Source organism: Myotis nattereri (assembly GCF_964212035.1).
Source record: "Myotis nattereri genome assembly, chromosome: 1".
NCBI classification, from domain to species: domain Eukaryota; kingdom Metazoa; phylum Chordata; class Mammalia; order Chiroptera; family Vespertilionidae; genus Myotis; species Myotis nattereri.
This window is the reverse complement of record NC_138075.1, coordinates 206,941,536-206,963,721: the sequence shown is the minus strand read 5'-3', so window position 1 is coordinate 206,963,721 and position 22,186 is coordinate 206,941,536. Positions and strand designations below refer to the sequence as shown.

The following is a 22,186-nucleotide window of genomic DNA, read 5'->3' as shown; positions in this document are numbered from 1 at the left end:
GATAGAGCATAGGCCCACAGATTAAAGGGTCCTGGGTTCGATTCCGGTCAAGGGCACATACCTTGGTTGCAGGCTTGATCCCTGGCCCTGGGTGACAACCAATCGATGTGAGACACGTTGATGTTTCTCACTCTCTCTGTCTCTCCCCCTCCCGTCCACTCTCTAAAAATCAATGGAAAAATATGCTCGGGTGAGGATTAACAACAACAGCAAAAATCAAAAGTGCAGAAGTAAGGCATTCCTGTGAGAGAAATAAAAGCTTTTAGTAAAAAAAAAAAAAAAGTTTCCTGATTAGTTTTGAGTCTTTGTTGCTTTTATTGCTGCTGTCTGTTGATTTTCATATCTCAGGTTTACCCAACTCCTAAAAGTCGTTGAATCAGCGTTGTAAAGTTAGAAAGACCCTGAGAGATCATCTTTTCCAATCTTTCCTGTTTACAAATGAGAAAACTAAAGTCAAGAAACTTGCCCAACAGTACCCTCCCTTCCCCTGCCCCTCGGCCCAGTGAGTGCTTGTTCTCTTACATCACTGCACGACTTTCCCCTCCTTATATTTACATCCACGTATGTTCATTCTCAAAGCTAGTTTTTCAGTCCCTGAAGGATCATTTCATAGAAGATAGTTTGTCCACAAATGGGAACCAACCCAAGCTTGAAATGAGACCCTCTTGGTCCTAAGCAGACATTTGTCCCAAGGAGTTCTGGGAACCACCACGCCCTCTGACACAGACCTGCACACCGAGTCTCAGGAAAATGTTCAGATGGATGCTTTGACTGTGGTTCACTTGCTGGGGGAGGACCATCCTGGGTGGAAAAAAATAAATAAACGCTGCTTTTCAAGGATAAACATGAATTTTCTATTTGATCTAATGGGCCTACAAATTGGGCAAAAGGTTGGTTTCACAACACGCTGTCCCCTTGGCCTGGTGTTGGTGAAGCCATCAACATGAACGAGTGTGTTTAGGCCTCCAAACATCTGATTTTTTTTTTCTCTCTCTCTCTCTATGCAGCAATAAGGTTTGATGAAATACGCGTGTTTGGTTACACTGCCTGGTCTCTCCTGGATGGCTTTGAATGGCAGGATGGCTACACCACACGTCGAGGATTATTTTATGTGGATTTTAATAGTAAACAAAAGGAAAGAAAGCCCAAGACCTCAGCACATTACTATAAACAGATCATACGAGAAAATGGTTTCCCTCTAAAAGAGTCCACCTCCGATGTGCGGGGTGAGTTTCCCTGCGACTTCTCCTGGGGCGTCACTGAGTCTGTCCTCAAGGTAAGTGGCTACTTAACTCTAAAGCGGGACAATGGTGTTCAAAATTTTATTGCACTTACTCAGTGGCAGCTAAGAGAGAGCCGTCAGACCATATCAAATGCCACGATTACTGGGAGGTTCTGAAGGGAACTTGGGGGAAGAGGAAGGATGAGGAAGAGTAGAACGAAGGCTTCCTGAGAGCCTTGCGTGTGCCGGGACTCACGATGAGGAGCTTGGTGAAGGAGTCGGAGAGGATGCCCTCAAGTCTAGAAACAACTGAGTTCTTTTTGTGAGAGGCACTTGTGAGCAGTGTCGAAGTTATAGGGAAAACATTTTATAGGTTTTTGTTTTGCCAAAAGCAAGTTACTCAGTGGCCCTTTATTTAAGTCATTCCTGTTATTTGATAGATTTAGGTAATTTGCCTTATGAGGTCTCTATATCCCAGAGGGGCCTCCCCACACATCCCATTCCTCACCTTCTTCAAATATTTACTCAAATGTCATGTTCTCAAAAAGGCTTCCTTCCACTCCCAAAAGTCATAGCCCCATTACTATTACCTCTCACCCCTTTCCTCTTTATTTTTTTCATGTAGCACTCATCACTCCCTCACATATATGGACTTTACACATTTTCTCCTCCAGGTTATATTTACTGAAATATAAGCGATATAACAATGTTGTGTAAGTGTAAGATATACAGCTTTTGTTGATTTGATACATTTATATATCACAAAATGATTACCACCGAGGCGTTAGCTACCACCTCCACACCGTCACACAATTCCCACTTCTTTTCATGGTAAGAGCACTTAAGATATACTCCCTGCCAGGCCAGTGTGGCTCAATGGCTCAGCATCAACCCACAAACCAAGAGGTCACTGGTTCAATTCCCGCTCAGGGCACATGCCTGGGTTGCGGGCTCGATTCCCAGTATGGGGCATGCAGGAGGCAGCTGATCGATGATGTTTCTCTCTCATTGTTTCTATTTCTCTATCCCTCTCCCTTCCTCTCTCTAAAAATCAATAAAAACATTTTTTTTAAAAAAAAATCATACTCTCTTAGCAACTTTCAAGAATATAACACAGTATTATGAACCATAGCCACCATGCTGTACTTGTGAATCTTATAACTGGAAGTTTGTACCCTTTGACAAATATCTTCCCACTTCCCCCACCTCCCAGCCCCTGGTAATCACTTCACACATTCTTCTTAGTTATCACCCGTCTTCCCCACTAGAATGCAAACTTTCTCCGCATGAGGGTGGGCATGTTTGAGGCTTTGCTGCCTGCTATGTGTATGCCTCACTAGAGAAGCTCAGGCTCAATACATAGTGAATGAAAAAGGTCAACTTTTATTGTTGTTAATCCTCACCCAAGGATATTTTTCCATTGATCTTTCAGAGAGAGTGGAAAAGAGAGAGAAACATCAATGTGAGAGAAACACATAGATTGGTTGCCTCCTGCACGAGCCCTGATGAGGGCCCTGGCCGGGGAGGAGCCTGCAATCCAGGTAAATGCCCTTGACTGAAATCAAACCCAGGACCCTTTGGTCCGCAGGCCAACGCTCTATCCACTGAGCCAAACCGCTAGGGCAAGGTCAACTTTTAGAGCCAAGTGAGACCTTAGGGAACCCCTGTTCCAAATGCTTCATTTTATGAATGAGGAAAGTGAGATATATCAATTAATAATTGATACCTAAGTGACTTGCCCAAGGTAACACAAATAGTGGCACAACTGTAACAAGCCACCCTCAAGCTCCCAGAGGCAGAGTGCTTTCTCCAAAATAATAATAACAACTATTTTTAAGCCCTTATTACGTGCCAAGCATTAACCTAAATGTATGCAAGTTGTCTTTAGCTAATCTTAAACCCCTCATTTTATAGGCAAGAAAACTGAAGATTAGGGAAGTTACATAATTTGTCCAGGTTCCCCAGATCTGTCTCCTGACCACTATAAGACCTCACAGTACCACACTATTGCCTGTATTCTAGAAGCATATAGAGAGACAACAAGATGTACAAAGATGGGACCAGACAAAAGGGCTCAAACCATAATAAGTAGGCAGTATTCACAGGTTATGAATCTCAAACCCTGTCAATATGTAAACAAGACTTTAGTAAAAGCCCAGAAGTGATAAAAGGAGAAACATACATAGAGCCACACAGACACAGTGACTCACCTTCAGCTCGTGTACCCTACAGAGCCACTTACTTACCCAGTTCCTGTCTCCTCCTCCACACAGCATAGTCAGTCAGCCATCTCTTCCCTGCCACTTCAAGTGGGTTTATATTTTTCAAAATTCCAGGCCTAGCAAAGAGAGATCCAAAAGAGACAGGAGTTCCTGCCTGTACATGACCCAACCTGCAATTTCCTCCTGCCCTATCTGAAGACCTCCATCTGTTTCACATTGATTGGTGATGTGAATGTCTGCCCCATTCTAAAGACCCTATTCCTAGTCTCAAGAGCTGATCACTCAGGTCAGGGGAAAGTAATTCTGCAATCAACTAGGTCTGGGTTTCATGTTCACACCTGCAGCCCAGCAAGAAGTCAGCTCCCTTTGAATTTGAACTAAGAGTGAAGTTGAATCGTTTGCCAAGAAAAATTAGGATGCTTTCTGACATTTCGGCCAGAGGATGTATGAATAGATGCTGTGCTAGCAAAAACTAGATGTCTCTATAGGAAAACTGACAAAATGAAAGTATCACTTTAAGAATATTATTGTGGCCCTAGCTGGTTTGGCTCAGTGGATAGAGCATCAGCCTGTGGACTGAAGGGTCCCAGGTTCGATTCCGGTCAAGGGCACATGCCTGGGTTGCGGGCTCAATCCCCATTAGGGGACGTGCAGGAGGCAGCCAATCAATGATTCTCTCTCATCATTGATGTTTCTATCTCTCTTTCTCTCTCCCTTCCTCTCTGAAATCAATAAAGATATATTACAAAAAAAAAAGAATATTATTGTGCCATTTGTGACAAAACGAATGGCCCTAGAGCAGGCAGAGGTGGGCAACCCTTTTGTGAGTGTGTGCCAAAACCAGCAAAATCTCTGACTCAAAATTCTTCTGCATGCCAACCCTAATTTTTTGAGAACATGTTACGCCTGCTTGATATCTCTTAAGGTGTACGTATGTGAAGAACCTTGAATAATAAAATTCATTCGAGCGACAAAAACACAGTATATAATGATGAAAAATGCATTTATTTTTTAAATGTATACATGTACACTGATAGTCCGACAGAAAACTTTATGACTCCGTTTGATATTATCAGTGGGACTTTCGCTGCTGTATCACTGATGACAGAGATTTTACATCAGGTTTATATTTCGTGACCTTCAGAGATATGCACGAGCTACTACTTTCATCCGTCAGGCTACTCCTATACCGAGACTTAACAAAATTCATCACTGAGAACAAAGATTCACAAGCGTATGTGGATGAAACCAAAACACTGGTCGGATCTAGGAAGGCAGGGAGAGTTAAGGCAGAGGCATAGAAATTGCTCTTCCCCTCTCTCGTCAATCCATGTCTATGGTCTTTAAGATAACTTGTTACATAAAATTATTTATTTATCTAAGATGCACCTACACTGAATTTATCTGAAAAATAAAAAATTCGATATTAAGAAAAAAATTGTAAGTGGAAGATTATAAGAGAGGGTTTCGCGTGCCAGCAAAAGTTACTGGCGTGCCAGGTTTGGCATGCGTGCCAGGGGTTGCCCACCCCTGACCTAGAGGGTATTAGTATGCTAAATTAAGTAAATCAGAGAAAAACAAATACTGTATCATTTCATTTATATGTGGAATTTAAAAGACTAAACAAATGAACAAACAAAAACCAAACAGACTCAGAGAGAATACAAACTGATAGTTGCCAGAGGGTTGGGAGATGAAGGGATGGGCAAAAAGGTGAAGGGGATTAAGAGGTACAAACTTAGTTATAAATAGGTCACGAGGCTACAATGTGCAGCATAGGGAATGCAGTCAACAATGTCACAATAACTTTGTATGGTGACAAATGGTTACTAGACTTTACATGGTGATCACTTCGTAAGGTATGTAAATGTCAAATCACTATGTTGTATACCTGAAACTAACATAATATTGTGTCAACTGTACTTTAATTTAAAAAAGCTTTATATCCCAAAATGAAAATAAATATATTACTATGCCTACCCTCACACATCCCCGCTTTATACCCACTTACCCCACCTCTTAGCATTCTTTTCTCCTCCAACGTTTTGTTTTGCGAAATTTCAAACTAGTACAATAAACACACATATTCCCCTCATCAAGACAAATTGATTGTTAACATGTGGCCACATTTACTTTCTCTCTCATTATAATATTATGTATTTTAGTATTGATTCAATATCATTTAATGTACAATCCATATTCAAATTTTCCTAAATGTTCCAAAAATGTCCTTTATAGATTTTTTAAAAAATTGATCACAAACAAGGATAACACATTGGCTTTCATGTATCTTTAGCCTCTTTTAATTCAGAGCAATCCCCCAACCTCACAGTATTGACTTTTTTGTTTCTTTTCTTTTTATTTTATTTTAGAAAACAATTAAAAAACAGGAGGACAGCTTAAGGGAGCTGTGGGACAATGTGAAACATAACAATATTAGAATAGTAGGTGTTCCAGAAGAGGCAGAGAGGAAGAAAGGAATAGAGAGGTGCTTGAAGAAATAATGGTAGAAAACTTCCCTAACCTGGTAGAGGAAAAAGTCACACAAGGTCAGGAGGCACAGAGAACCCCAAATAAGAAGAACCAAAACAGACCCATGCCCAAACACATCATAATTAAATGCCAAAAATTAAAGACAAAGAGAGAATCTTAAAGGCAGCAAGAGAAAACTGTTACCTACAAAGGAGTTCCCATAGGCTGGCACCTGATTCTCATCAGAAACTCTATAGGCCAGAAGGGAATGGCATGAAGTACTCAAGGTAATGGAAAGCAAGGATCTGAGACAAAGATTACTATATCCAGAAAGGCTATCATTCAAAATAGACAGTCAAATAAAGAGCTTCTCAGACAAAAAAAGGCTAAAGGAGTGCATCACCACCAAGCCAGCATTACAAGAAATGCTAAAGGGATTGCTCAGAAGAAGAAACAGAGAGAGAAACCTATCTAATCTAATAAAAGAGAAATATGGTAATTGGCGTACGACCGCTACCCTTCCCATTGGCTAATCAGTGAGATATGCAAATTAACTGTCAGCCAAGATGGCAGCCAGCAGCCAGGCAGCTTGAAACTAACATGAGGCTTGCTTGCTTCAGTGACAGAGGACTCCAACGTTCCCCGCCGGCTGCTGCACGCCTCTGAGCCTGCAGTTTCAAACATTGTAACAAATATAGATGCCCAGAAACCAGCTTTCAGCAGCTGGGATCTCAGAGCTGGAGTCAGAGCTGGAGTTATACATTGTTTCGAACTGAAACAAACCAGATACCTGCTTTCAGGAGCGGAGGCCTAAGAGCTGGAGCCTCAGAGCTAAAGCTGGCCCAGAATTAAAAAAAAAGAAAAGAAAAAAAGGAGCGGTTGGGAGCTTCCGTCACCCACCAGCCTGAAAACAGCCCTCAGCCCCTCACCCAGACTGGCCAGGCACCCCAGTGGGGATCCCCACCCTGAAGGGTGTGTGACCAGCTGCAAACAGCCATCATCCCCTCATCCAAGCTGGCCAGGCACCCCAGTGGGGACCCCCACCCTGATCCGGGACACCCTTCAGGGCAAACCAGCCGGCCCCCACCCGTGCACCAGGCCTCTATTCTATATAGTAAAAGGGCAATATGCCTCCCAACACTGGGATCAGTGGAGCTGAGAGGCCTCCCGGCACCGGGATCAGCGTGACGGGAGGCAGCGCCCAAACCCCCTGATTGCCCTGCGGCTCTGTGTGTGACACAACCTCCCTATCGGCCCTGCTCTGTGTGTGACAGAGGAAGGTGCCCCAACGCCCCCCACCACACGGGCCCTGCTCTGTGTGTGATGGGGTAGAGCCATAACCTCCCCATCGGCCCTGCCCTGAGTGTGACAGTGGCGGCGCCCCAACCCCCTGATCGGCCCTGCTGTGTGGGTGATAGAGGGCGGCGCCCCAACCCCCTGATCCGCCCTGCTCTGTGTGTGACAGGGGGCGGTGTGCCAACTCCCCTATTGGCCCTACTCTGTGAGTGACAGGGGGGAGCTCCTCAACCCCCTGATGGGCCCTGCTCTGTGCGTGACAGGGGGCAGCGCCCCAACCCCCTGATTGGCCCTGCTCTGTGTGTGACGGGGGTGGCGCCGCAACCTCCCCATCGACTCTGCCTTGTGTGTGACAGGGGGCGGTGCCCCAACCCCCCAATCGGCCCTACCCTGAGCGTGACTGAGGGTGGCATCGCAATCTCTCAATTCGCCCTGCTCTGTGCATGACAGGGGCAGCGCCCCAACTCCCCAATCGGCCCTGCTCTGAGCCCGACCAGGGGCTGCACCTAGGGATTGGGCCTGCCCTCTGCCACCCAGGAGCAGGCCTAAGCCAGCAGGTCGTTATCTCCCAAGGGGTCCCAGACTGCGAGAGGGCACAGGCCGGGCTGAGGGACCCCCACCCCCGAGTGCACAAATTTTTGTGCACCGGGCCTCTAGTCTATCTATATAAAAAGCCAGGGACCATAACGGCCATAACGACTGGTCGCTATGATGCCCACTGTGGCCAACTAACCAGCCGATCAGGGGGTGGGGCTGGCCAGCCAACCTCGTGGCCCCTCCCTCCTGCCCGCTTGCCCCTGATGGGACTCTCCCACCCCGATCAAGAGCGGGCCTGCCGGCCAAACTCCCCCTCCCTTCCCCCTGGCCAGTCCCGCCCCCAATCAGCCTACCCCACCACAATAGGCCCACAGCCCTTCCCCTCGGCTTCCCCACCCTTGATCACCCTCCCACCCCAATAGGGGGTGGGGCCAGCTGGCCAACCTCCTGTAGCCCCTCCCCCACCTGGCTCTACCCCAGATCAGACCCCCACTCTGATCAGGGGCAGGGCTGGCTGGCCAACCACCCCACCCCATTCGGGGGCAGGACCGGCCAGCCCACCACCCCTCCTCCTGGCCGGCCCCGCCCCCCAATCAGTCCCCCAACCCCAATTGGGGGCGGAGCCTGCCGGCCAATCACCTGCGGCCCCTTCCCCCAGCCAGCCCGGCCCTGATCAGAGCAGGCTAGCCAGCCAACCTCCCACCATCTCCTCCTCTCGACAGGCCCAGCTCTCATCTGCCCTGATTGGGGCTAGGCCGGCCGTGCACGAATTCCTGCACTGGGCCTCCAATATTGGCTTTTTTGAAGAGTCCAGGCCAGTTGCTTATAGAATATCTCATGGATTTCTTATTGTTTCTTTATTAGACTCAGTTAACCATTTCTGGACATAATAGTACATAGACGATGCATATCACATCAGAAAGTACATGACGTCAGCTTGTTTCATTACTAAAGACATTAGTTGAAGTAGTTGTCACCAGATTTCTTAGTTAAGGTGGCATTTGCCAGATCTCTTCATTGAAAGGTATCTTTTCCATTTGTAATTAAAAAGTAATCTGATGGTGATACTTTGAGACCATATAAATATCCTATTCCCCAATAGCATTTCACCCAATGGTCTTCATACTGATTCATGAATCTTGTCTTAATTATACTTTATAAATTGCAAAGTGGTGAATTTATCCTGTTTGTTTGTTTTTGTTTTTTTTTGTTTTTGTTTTTTTTTTTTATATATATATATTTTATTGATTTTTTACAGAGAGGAAGGGAGAGAGATAGAGAGTTAGAAACATCGATGAGAGAGAAACATCAATCAGCTGCCTCCTGCACATCTCCTACTGGGGATGTGCCCGCAACCCAGGTACATGCCCTTGACCGGAATCGAACCTGGGACCCTTCAGTCCGCAGGCCGACGCTCTATCCACTGAGCCAAACCGGTTTCGGCTGTTTTTGTTTTTATTGATTTTTAGAGAGAGAGGAAGAGAAAGAGAGAAACATTTATTGTTCCACGTATTGATACATTTGTTGTTGGTTCTTGTATGTGCCCTGACCTGAGATTGAACCCACAACTTTGGCATATTGGGAAAATGCTCTAACCAACTGAGCTACCTAGCCAGGGCCAAAATGACAAATTTCTAATTAGATTATTCCATCTACATTTATTATGTGTGTGTGTGTGTGTGTTTAATGATATTGTTGTCATTGTTTCATTATTCCTTTTGATGCTCAAATTATCTCAAATTTGGCCAATGGGACTCCTTTCAGCTACTCCTGTCTTTTTGAGATTTCCTTTTCTATTCTTAAGCACTTGCTTATTTTTCTGGCACAAGATGTACCAGCATCACCTCATTCTCCTCCTGCCCCAGGCCTGGAAAAAGCCATATTCCTCCAAAGCTCAGGATCCTTTTAGTGGGGAATAATTTAGAACCAAGCTCTGGGAGCTAGGGTTGAGAGCAAGGTGCATTATCTTTAACTAGATCTGTTAGCAGATTAGTCACACACCACTTGCTAAGACTAATGCTTTCTGGAGGTTTTTACAAGTAAGACATTTTCATTTAATATTGCCTTACCTTATGGCAAGATTGCCCTTTGTAAACACCCTATCATTACCAGGATGCTCTGATGTTTCAAGACTCTGAAACTGGCCATCTAGGCTAGAAGGATTTTACTCAAATAATTATATACAGATTTAACTTCATGCTCACCTGATCAATGTTCTCTCAGTTTAATGTTCTAGATAACTAGTTGACAGATGGCAAGTGAGCAGTGATATGGTTTCATAATTAGACTATGAAAAATGACACATGCGAAAACAATTAGAGGGAAAATATTTACCAAAGGTTAATTATCATTTTTTTCCAGGTGCACTTAAATTCAGCCATGGGGAGAAAAGTACTTTAAAACAAGAACTTAAAACAAGTCATTTTTTAAAAAAAACAACTTTTACTTTTTCTTATTAATCTTGAATTTGGAAGTGTTTTTTTCTTAAGCCCTCTTCTGTTATAATTTAGCTAGGAGGCAATTATTGCAACCAGGGAAAACTAAACCCAAGTCATGTCTAGTTTATGTTTGTACAGTGCTTTAGAGTTGACAGAGCACTTTCCCAGAGTCACTGACTCCTCACAGCACACCTGTAAGGGGAGTGAGATTGAGCGGTCACTGTACAGGGTTGCCAAGCCTGAGTTTCAGAGAGAGTCCAGGGCTATCTCCTGGTGAGGAATAGGGAACGAGACACCATCAGATCAAAGAGTCAACTTGGGAGTTTCTGGGGAGTATTTTACTGTCCTTTCTGCTCGTATCCAAGTGCCTTGCATAAAGAGGGTGTTCAGTATTCTCCTGGTGGATGAGTAAATGCTATGTTCTCATAGGCATATGGGTGGGGAGAATATAATGATGCACATGTGATGATATCATTGGACTTTTCAAACCGAAGAGGGTGTTAGAGATTTGCATTCAGCAAATGCAAGGGGTCATTCTTTACCCCGTCACACAGGCTTCTTTTAGGAACTTTGGCTGGGATCAACTAGCCTCCTCTAACCCGAAGTGCTGCCCTCAGTGAAATCCTCTACACTCGCCGAAACCGGTTTGGCTCAGTGGATAGAGCGTCGGCCTGCGGACTGAGGGGTCCCAGGTTCGATTCCGGTCAGGGGCATGTATTTGGGTTGCGGGCACATCCCCAGTAGGAGATGTGCAGGAGGCAGCTGATCGATGTTTCTCTCTCATCGATGTTTCTAACTCTCTATCTCTCTCCCTTTCTCTCTGTAAAAAAATCAATAAAATAAAAAAAAAAAAAACCTCTACACTGGAATTTTAACTTTGCTTCAATTTATGGCAGTGTTTAAAGGGTCCATCTTCCATGATTCTTGTCAACTGAGAGTACCAAGCCAATATCCTGATGCATTTGAATAAAATCACATGAGTCCCCATCATCTGACCTGGGTTTCTAGGACAAATTAACTGGAAAACAGCCTCTCAGGGTTTTCTGTAAAACAGCTTATTTTCCAAGCTAAGCCCTCCTGGGTGTGGTTCCTTCCTGAAGTCTTCTGGTCTCCCTAGGAAATTTCAAGGGCTAGAAAAGAAGATCATCCATCAGGCCTTTTCCATGACATCACCAGAACAGCTGGAACACATGGGTCATTATACTAGGTTGAGGACATACTCATCATGTATCTTCTCTATTGTCAGTGAGAGGCAAAATAAGAGCAGGCCCTTCTCCCTCTCAGATGATGCATGCTGACAGCCTGTCCACCTGGGTGTACTTGACCTGAATGTGCTTGTTTTTCACAGCCAGAGCTGGTGGCTTCCTCCCCACAGTTCACCGATCCTCACCTGTATGTGTGGAATGTGACAGGCAACAGACTGTTGCACCAAGTGGGAGGAGTGAAGCTGAAAACACGGCCAGGTCAATGCACAGATTTTGTCAGCATCAAAAGACAGGTTGAGATGTTGGCAAGGATGAAAGTCACCTACTACCGGTTTGCTCTGGACTGGCCCTCAGTCCTTCCTACTGGCAACCTGTCCACAGTTAACCGACAAGCTCTGCGGTACTACAGGTGTGTGGTCAGTGAGGGCCTGAAGCTCAACATCTCCCCAATGGTCACCTTGTACTACCCGACCCACACCCAGCTCGGCCTCCCCACGCCGCTGCAGCAGAGCGGGGGGTGGCTGAACCCGTCGATGGCCAAGGCCTTCCAGGATTACGCCGGGCTGTGCTTCCAGGAGCTGGGGGACCTGGTGAAGCTCTGGATCACCATCAACGAGCCCAACCGACTGAGTGACATCTACAACCGCACGGGTAACGACACCTACAGGGCAGCCCACAACCTGCTGATCGCTCACGCCCTGGCCTGGCACCTCTACGACCGGCAGTACAGGCCGGCCCAGCGCGGGTCGGTCTCTCTGTCTCTGCATTCGGATTGGGCGGAACCCGCCAACCCCTATGCAGAGTCGCACTGGCAGGCGGCAGAGCGCTTCCTCCAGTTCGAAATCGCCTGGTTCGCCGAACCCCTCTTCAAGACCGGGGACTACCCGTTGGCCATGAGGGAGTACATCGCCTTCAAGAACAGGCGAGGGCTCTCGCGCTCCACGCTGCCTCAGTTCACCGAGGAGGAGAGGCGGCTAGTCAAGGGCACTGCCGACTTCTATGCCCTGAACCACTTCACCACCAGGTTCGTGATGCACGCGCGCCAGAACGGCAGCCACTATGGCACGGACAGGGACGTCCAGTTCCTGCAAGACATCACCTGCCTGAGCTCCCCCTCCCGCCTGGCCGTGCTGCCCTGGGGACAGCGGAAGGTGCTGAGCTGGATCCAGAGGAACTATGGAGACCTGGATGTTTACATCACGGCCAATGGCATTGATGACCCAGCTCTGGAAAACGATGAACTCCGAAAGTACTACCTAGAGAAATACATTCAGGAGGCCAGGAAAGGTGAGGTTGGCGGGCCACCAGCTACTGGGAACAAAGGAGGAGGGGAGCCCTGGCCGGTGGGATCAATGGTTAGAGGGACAGCCCCACGCACGGAATGGTCGCAGGTTCTATTCCCTGTTGGGCACACGCGGGAGGCAATCAGTCCAGAGGCAACCAGTCTTTGTCTCTCTCCTTCTTCCTTCCCTCCCACTCTCTGAAGAACAATGGGAAAAATAAATATCCTCTGGTGATGATTACCAAAACTAAAAGAGGAGAGTAGGCCCCTTAGAGACAGTGTTAGCTCATTATGGAAAATTTGGCAAGTTTAGAAAAGTATTTTTTTTTTAAATATTTTTATTGATTTTGTACAGAGAGGAAGGGAGAAGGATAGAGAGTTAGAAACATTGATCAGCTGCCTCTTGCACACCCCCTACTGGGGATGTGCCCGCAACCAAGGTACATGCCCTTGACTGGAATCGAACCTGGGACCCTTCAGTCTGCAGGCTGATGCTCTATCCACTGAGCCAAACCAGTCAGGGCGAAAAGTATTTTTTTTTAAATAATCACCTGAAATCCCATTCTCCAAAACAAGCACCTAGACTTGTGCTTGCTAGACATTTTTAATACAATTGAGCTCATGCTGTAATGCAATCTTGTACCCAACTTTTTCTTAATATCACATTATAAATGTGTTCCTTGTTAACACATTATCTTAACGGCTCATGTAGAGGAGAAATGGGGGCTTAAGTCTTGGCCCATGAAGGAATATATCCCCATCCCCATTACCAATTTTAGACCTAATTTAGTACAAAATATGGAAGCAGACCCTCACCCTCTAGCCTAAAGCAATATTAGGACTGTTACTGCATTTGAAAGCAGAAAGTCAGGAGATCCAGAATAAGAGAAAATAACTTTACTTACAATACTGGGTATTTTAATTTTTTTTTTTTTAAGGAAAAAGTTGCATTATTTTTCTGGGGCATAAATGAGAAAATTAGTGTTATGGTCGAATTCCTGAGACACTAGCCAATAAACAAAAAAAAAAAAAGTGGAGATGGTAATAAGTGGATATATATTTTTAAAAATATTTTAATATGCTTTTATTGATTTCAGAGAGAGAAAGGGAGAGGGAGAGACAGAAATATCAATGATGAGAGAATCATCGATTGGGATACCTCCTGCACACCCCTTACTGGGGGGATTGAGCCCACAATCCAGGCATGTGCCCTGAACTGTGACCTCCTGGTTCATGCATTGACATTCAACCACTGAGCCACACTGGCTGGGCAAAGTGGGTATATTTTTAAGGTAAAGTCAACAGGATTGCATGTGAGAAAAGAGTAAAAAATGATTCCAAAGTTTTGGCTTGAGTAATTAAAAGAATGAAGTAGCCCAGCTGGCATGGCTCAGTGGTTAAGTGTCGACCTATGAACCAGGAGGTCGCCGTTCAATTCCCAGTCAGGGCACATGCCCAGGTTGTTGCAGGCTCGATCCCAGCCAATCAATGATTCTCCCTCCTTCTCCCTACCTCTCTGAAATCAATAAAAATATATTGGGGGGAGGGGGGAGAATGAAGTGGCCATTTACTAGGTTAGAGGAGACTGGTAGGCACATTTTTGGAAATGAGTTGTTTGATGTTGAACAGTTTGAGATGTCTGTTAGACATCCAATTAGAGATGTCAAGTAAGCTAATAGGTGTGTCAGGTTCAGAGGAGAGGTCTGGGCTGAGATACATATTTGGGAGCCAAGAAAAAAAATGGATGGTATTTTTTAAAAATAGGGCTTATTGAAATCACTAAGGGAGCAAGGATAGAAAAGGGGGGGTCTGAGTTCTGGGACACTTCAGTATTCAGAGGTCAGAAATGAGAAATCAGCAAAAATCACTGACGAGGACCCACTGTTGTAAAAGATAACCAACAGCCTGTTTATATGGAAACTAGCTGTCCGGTGCATGAATTCATGCACAGGTGGGGTCCAGCCAGCCCGGCTCCAATCAGCAAATTGGGGCCGGGACTTTCAAGGGGAGGAGGTGGTGGGAGGTTGGCTGGCCAGCCCACCCCGATCAGGGCCAGCTGGGGGGAAGGGCTGCAGGCAATTGGCTGGTGGGCCCCACCCCCAATTGGTGTGTGTCGGGGGGGATTGATGGGGGGTGGAGCTGGCTGGGGGTGGGGACGCAGGCCAATTGGGGTGGTGGGGGCTGATGGGGATGGGGCCGGCCATGGGGAGGGGCTGTGGGCCAGCCAGCCCCACCCCCAAATGGGGGGGCCGGTAGGGGGCCAGCAGCCTGGGGGAGAGGCCATGGGTGGTTGGCTGGCCAGCCCTGCCCCTGATCGGGGTGGTGGAGGCCCATCTGGTGGGGGCTGATTGAGGGGAGGGCCAGCCATGGGGAGGGGCCCTGGGAGGTTGGCCAGCCGGCCCCACTCCAGATCGGGCCAGTTCGCTGGCCGCAGTGGGCGTCATAGCAACTGGTCATTCAGGTCGCTGGCTTTTTATATATATAGAATATATATCCAGTAGTGAGGGAAGATACATGAGAGAACAGATGGAGCAATGTCCTTGAGTAGGCAAGAGAAAATAAACTTCGTTTGTAAGTGGAGGAATCAGCCTCCTCCTAGAGCACAGACAAATCAATCAGAGTAATAAGAAGGCAGAATATATGTGTGCAGATGCCAGTAGGTAGGTAGATATTTGTGGAAGATTGAGGAAGTTCCCTGAGCATTTCAGTTTTTCAGTGAAGTAGGAAGGTCATTACTTCAAAGCAAGAATGACAGAGGACCCCTAGCCAGTTAGGCTCGGAGAGAACGTTGACCTGAGGACTGAGGGTCCCAGGTTTGATTCCAGTCAAGGGCACATACCTAGGTTGCAGGCGCAATCCAGTCAGGGCACGTGTGGGAGGCAACCAGTCAATGTATCACTCCCCTTCCCTTCCACTCTAAAACTCAATGGAAAAATATCCTCAAGTGGAAATTAGCAACAATAAGATAACTCCCCCATAAAACCATTAAAAAAAAAAAAAAGACAGAGTGAGTGACTAGGGGAAACCAAGTGTGGTTATAAGGCAACACTAAGGGCACATTTGAGGTTTGGAATCAGGCCAAATAGGTAAGATTTTTCCCTATGAACAAGTGACAATAAAGTCCTTCACGGCATCAACTCTCAAATTTGCTTTTCCCTCCAGCTGTGTTTGTGTCATTTATAAATCAAAGTTTTACTTCAAATTTCTTTTTTAAACTTAACTATGTATTTTCACCACCTTTGTATCAATTACAAAAGAATATAACAGCCCTAACTGGTTTGGCTCAGTGGATAGAGCATCGGCCTGCAAACTGAAGGGTCCCAGGTTCGACTCCAGTCAAGGGCATGTACCTTGGTTGTGGGCACATCCCCAGTAGGAGGTGTGCAGGAGGCAGTTGAATCGATGTTTCTCTCTCATCGATGTTTCTAACTATCCTTCTCCCTTCCTCTCTCTAAAAAATCAATAAAATATATTTTAAAAAAAGAATATAACATCCCTTTAGCATGGCCCATGTGACTCAGTGGTTGAGGGTCAACCCAGGAACCAAAAGGTTCTATTTCCAGTCAGGGCACAGGCCCAGGTTGCTAGCTTGATCCCCAGAAGGGGGTGTGCAGGAGGCAGCCAATCAATGATGCTCCTCTTTAATCAATGTTTCTCTCTATCCTGCTCCCTTCCTCTCTCTCTAAAAAAACATTTTTTAAAAAGACTTTTAATGAAAAATCACCCTTTTTTATGGGCATGGGTTTACCTTGTTTCAATGAAAACTAAATTCTTTTTTCTTTTTTTAAAAAATATATTTTATTGATTTTTCACAGAGAGGAAGGGAGAGAGATAGAAAGTTAGAAACATCGATGAGAGAGAAACATCGATCAGCTGCCTCCTGCACATCTCCCACTGGGGATGTGCCCGCAACCCAGGTACATGCCCTTGACCGGAATCGAACCTGGGACCTTTCAGTCCGCAGGCCGACGCTCTATCCACTGAGCCAAACCAGTTTCGGCGAAAACTAAATTCTTATTAAAAGGTGTGTTATAATCCATTTATGGTTAATAATGTTCATTTCTGATATTTTTCTTTTTCAGCATACCTGGTTGATAAAGTCAAAATCAAAGGCTATTATGCATTCAAACTGACTGAAGAAAAATTTAAACCCAGATTCGGATTCTTCACATCTGACTTAAAAGCTAAATCCTCAATTCAGTTTTACAACAAACTGATCAGCAACGGTGGCTTCCCTTCTGAGAACAATAGTCCTAGATGCAGTCAGACTCAAAGAAACACAGAGTGCGCTGTCTGCTTATTTCTTGTGCAGAAGAAGCCACTGATATTCTTTGGTTGTTGCTTCTTCTCTACCCTGGTTCTACTTTTATCAATCACCTTTTTTCATAAGCGAAAGAGGAGAAAATTTTGGAAAGCAAAGGACTTCCAACACATACCATTAAAGAAAGGCCACAAGAAAATTCTTAGCTAAACTGATCCTACTTCTGCCTGCATGATAGAAATCTTAAAAATTCACTCCAGTTCCATGTACTCATAACTTACAGAAGATATACCTATATTGTAACAAAGAAAATTTGAGATATTAGTGGTAGTCAAGATGATGACAATTGATCTTTCTTCTGTGTTTCAGATGAATTTTCCTGTAGGTCTCTTCATGTCAGTGAATTCAGTTCTTGGATCTGAAGATAAAGGCTTTACCTAGACCAGCAATTATCAACTTTTTTCATCTCATGGCACAAATAAACCAATTATTAACATTCTGTAGCACACCAACAAATTTAACTTTGCTGATCTGACAAAAAAAGTGTAATTCTAATTCATTCACACTGGATAGCTATTGTGGTAGCTGTTGTCATTTTTTTTTTTTTGACAATCTAAGGGAAAAGAGGTCAGTGCCCCTAAATAGGTATTGCATGTTTTAAAAATCCTTGCAGTACGCCAGTTAAAAATCACTGACTTAGACATAAGCTATGAAGATTATCTGATACACTGCTTCAATGATGTTTTCCATCATTCTTTTTATAAATACCAAGCTACTTGTCATAAAAAAAAAAATTACTTTGAAAAAGTGCAACTTTGCTTTGTTAGACTCCATAGCAGAGATTTAAAACTCAACACTGGATGATCAGTGATATATTCTGTCACTTCTAATAAGGTGCTTTGCCCTTTATGGCAGGGTGGTTCTCAAATGGAAAGAGAAAAAACAATAGGGTAGAGTGCTGTCTGTAGCCAGTTACAGCATACTCAAGCACATCCCTTAGTTTTCCTCAATAGAAATACAAATTATCATCTAATTTTGTGAGGTCTCTCCTTTATTAAGTGATTTTTAAAAAATAAGATGTTAACCTCCATTAACTCATCTCATGTAAAGATCAGAATACTAAGATTAAGGACAGCAAGACCCAAATGCCTGTGAAGATAGGAAGTCACCCAAGCAACTCTCTTCAGACAAATTGACATTCTTCCTCACATGAGTTTTGTGAGGTGACAAAATCGTATCTAGTACACTTAGGAAATGTTTTATTTATCAAGTTATCAGACCAAGGACCATATCATTCCCAAGACTAGCTCTCCCCTGAGGAGCTTCACTCTTCAGACACCACATGCATACATGGACCTCTCAAGGTGTAGAACGCAGCCACATCTGGGCCTAGCAACTATGACTCTTTGGATGCAATGCAGAATGAGGAGTCTGAATGAGTTCCAACTTTTTACACTGCAGCTGAGATTTAGTGAATTCTTAAGTCTAAACTTGGAGTTTTAACTTTCTTAATTCTTTCTTATGATTTGTTCAGTGTATTCTAATTGTTGGAGGAATAAATCTTGCATGTAAACCCAATTATGCCCATTTTCTTTCTTTAGGTTAATCAACATTTAAACAACCACAGCAGCTAGTCACTAGCCATCCTCTCCAGAAATTCAGATTTTCTTAAGTCAAAGGAAAGCTCTTCAGTTCAAAAAGGCCTGGTAGGAAAATAATCTAAATTAAGGCAATTGTAATTGTTTTCCAAGGCTACCTCTACCAGAAGCCAAATTACATATATGAGATTCTAAGTGAAATAAATAAGTTTCAAAGATACTATAAAGAGGTAACACAATTGATCAAGTAAATGCAAAAGGAATGAGAAATCAGTTTGCTTTGGTTGGCCAAATTCAAATAGCAAATTTTGGCTATTGCTTTTTGTCTATTCATCTTACCCCCAGTGCACCCACTCCTCCAACCATGGCTGTTTTTAGATTTTTGATATTTTCTTATGAACACTAAGTGGGCCTGAAGGTATACACATAGTCAACTTTTTTTTTTTTTTTTAAAGAGGCATTTAAATTCATCACTTGGGCCTAACCGGTTTGGCTCAGTGGATAGAGCGTCAGCCTGCGGACTGAAGGGTCCCAGGTTCGATTCCGGTCGAGGGCATGTACCTTGGTTGCGGGCACCTCCCCAGTGAGGAGTGTGCAGGAAGCAGCTGAATCGATGTTTCTCTCTCATCGGTTTCTAACTCTCTCTCCTTCTCCCTTCCTCTCTGTAAAAAATCAATAAAATATATATTTAAAAAAAATAATAAAAAATAAATTCATCACTTAGCTCAGGTTTTTATTTTGTGCCACAGATTCATTCTGACCCCAGAGCTCCTGTAAATAGTCTTATAGGAAGTACCAGTTAAGAATCTCTTATCAATTTTTCTTTTTTTCCATTGATTTTTTTATAGAATGGAAGGGAAGGAGGGGTGAAGAAACATCGATGTGAGAGACAAATCCACTGGTTGCCTCCCACATGTGCTCCCACCCCACCGGAGCCGGGGATTGAACCTGCAACCCAGGCATTAAACCTGAGACCCTTCAGTGTGCAGGCCAACCCTCTAACCACTAAGCATATCACCCAGGGCGAAACTTGACCCAACTTTTTAACCAGTAACATCCAAGGTTTTGAAAAATGCATTTAGCCATAAGAATAAAAATGGAGCTAAGTTTAGGTTTTGCTTTTTTGGTCTCTACTTTATATCTTGTATTCATGGTTTACAATTCCATTAATCAAACTCACTATTTTTCAAATGTCTTTACATTTAGAGCTTAAAAATGTATTATCCTTTTTCAAACTTGTTGGCTTGCCATAAACTCTCCCAAATCCGCAAATTCCAAACCCAATGCTTACAGTCCTCCATTTCTGCCACTTGGGAAGTATTTTGACACCATTTAAGAATCCTTAGGTAGCCTGGCCAGCATGGCTCAGTGGTTGGGGTTCGACCTATGAACAGGTCAGTTTAATTCCAGTCAGGGCACATGCCCGGTTGCGGGCTCAATACACAGCATGGGGCATGGAGGAGGCAGCCAATGACTATCTCATCATTCATGTTTCTCTCTCCTCCCTTCTACACTGAAATCAATAAAAATATATTTTAAAGCCGAAATCGGTTTGGCTCAGTGGATGGAGCGTCGGCCTGCGGACTGAGGGGTCCCAGGTTCGATTCCGGTCAAGGGCATGTGCCTGGGTTGTGGGCACATCCCCGGTAGGAGATGTGCAGGAGGCAGCTGATCGATGTTTCTCTCTCATCGATGTTTCTAACTCTCTGTCTCTCTCCCTTTCTCTCTGTAAAAAATCAATAAAATAAAAAAAATAAAAATATATATATATATATATATTTTAAAAAGTATTGCATTAAAATACAATTTATCTTAGTTATCTGTAGGTAAAGTATTCAATGTGGCTCATGACCAATTATATTTACTATTTAGGTTTAGCTAAATTCATTTAAAAATCATAAAGGGTCAATTAGAAATGGTTAACAACATTTGACAGAGTAAGATCTTTAGAGTAAGTTTTTGAGATTTGTTGGGGGGAAAAAATCTTAAAAATCTAACTTATGGTTGCATATGCAATATAACCATCTCTCACTAACAAGTCTTTGATATATGTATATGGAAATATAACAACCTAATTATGGTTTAAAGAGCTGGAAAATGAGGTCAGTTTATTGTGACTTAATTTTCAATGTAATTTACTCTAAATTAACTGTTAACAATTAGGTCAAATGTAAGAATTGTGAAATATGAATGGGTTTGATGTTAACTGGGTGCTGTACCAACACTGCCTCCCCCATCCTCTCAAGCTGTGTGCCAACCAGATTAACTTCTCATTATAAAATATGTACTCCTCCACCTCTAAGTTGGGGCAATACAGTGCTTATCCATAGAAGACCCAGAGGATAGGAAAGACTTCCTTGGGGAGAACTAGACTTTCATTTACCACACCCAAGTAACAAAATGGAGATCACTCCTTGGATACAACCAACCTCCAATAGTTATCTCCAGTGAAGGTCTCACCCTGCATGACAATCCACTTCACTCTTGGAGAAATCACACTTACTCTCAGAGTTGCTACTATGGTCTATTACCCACACTCAATATTAACATCTGTGATATTGCCGCTTGAAAATTTCTTCCTCACATCCAGCTCTGAAATCCTGTCAAAACATCTCCTTTACATTTCCACTGCTATTACTGTCTTAAATCTTTATAAACTGAACCTCCCTGGCAATCTGGGTACCATTCACTTGGCAAACAGTTATGTGCCAAACACTGTTCCAGGTACTTAAAATATCCCTATAGAAACCCACCCCTCTGTGAAGGTTAAATTTAGCATCAAGAAAACATACAATTAACACATGACAAAGTAAACTACAAATATTACACTGAAACAGAGTAAGGGTATGCTAGGTTGGGGGTGAGGAGTGAGCACAAGAGGGTGGTCAATGTGGGCTTTAGTAAAATTTGAGGTCATTGGTGAGTCCAAAGACAACCTCCAAAGGGAAAGATAACTTGAAGCCTTAGGAGCAGCAATATTGAATAGAAAGGTCAGTTCAGTCAGTGTAAAAGTAAGGGTAGGTGCAGTTTAAAAAAGCATTCTGGCCCTAGCCAGTTTGGCTCAGGGATGGAGCATTCGCCAAAGGGCACAATTCTGGTCAAGGGCACCTCGGTTGCAGGCTCCTCCCCGGCCTGGGCCATAGATATTTCTGTCTTTCCCTCTCTTCTGCTCACTCTAAAAATTAATGGAAAATTATCCTTGAGTGAGGATTAAAAAAAAGGCATTCTGGCTGCTGCTGAAAACATGGAGGAACAAAAGTAACCAGTTAAAAGACTATTACAGCCCTAGCCAGTATGGCTCAGTGGATAGAGAGTCAGCCTGCAAAGAGTCCCAGGTCCCTTTCCAGTCAAGGGTACATACCCGGGTTGTGGCCTCGATCCCCAGTAGAGGGCATGCAGGAGGCAGCCAATCAATGATTCTCTCATTGATGTTTCTCTCCCTTCCTCTCTGAAATCAGTAAAAATATATTAAAAAAAAGACTGTTACACCAATCCAGGCAAAATATACAGGGATTTTTGTTTCATTTCTACATTATGAAAAATTTCAAATCTTTATATAAGTAGGAATATTATAATGAAGCCCCATCTAGCTTCAACAAATTATCAACTTGGAAATAACTTGTTTCACCTAAAATGCTATTCAATGCCTACCC

The 22,186-nt window shown here is 44.0% G+C and overlaps 1 protein-coding gene across 1 annotated transcript in view; it reads left to right on the top strand.

The window, feature by feature from the left end:
- The window catches only part of KLB (klotho beta), a 43,747-nt gene extending 23,794 nt beyond the window's left edge, over positions 1-19,953 (top strand). The window contains exons 3-5 of the mRNA XM_081093025.1: positions 1,008-1,276; positions 11,536-12,679; positions 16,757-19,953. Coding sequence (XP_080949151.1) covers positions 1,008-1,276; positions 11,536-12,679; positions 16,757-17,145 — 1,802 coding nt within the window. The 3' untranslated portion in view covers positions 17,146-19,953. The remainder of the gene's footprint in view (positions 1-1,007; positions 1,277-11,535; positions 12,680-16,756) is intronic.
- The last annotated feature ends 2,233 nt before the right edge of the window (positions 19,954-22,186 follow it).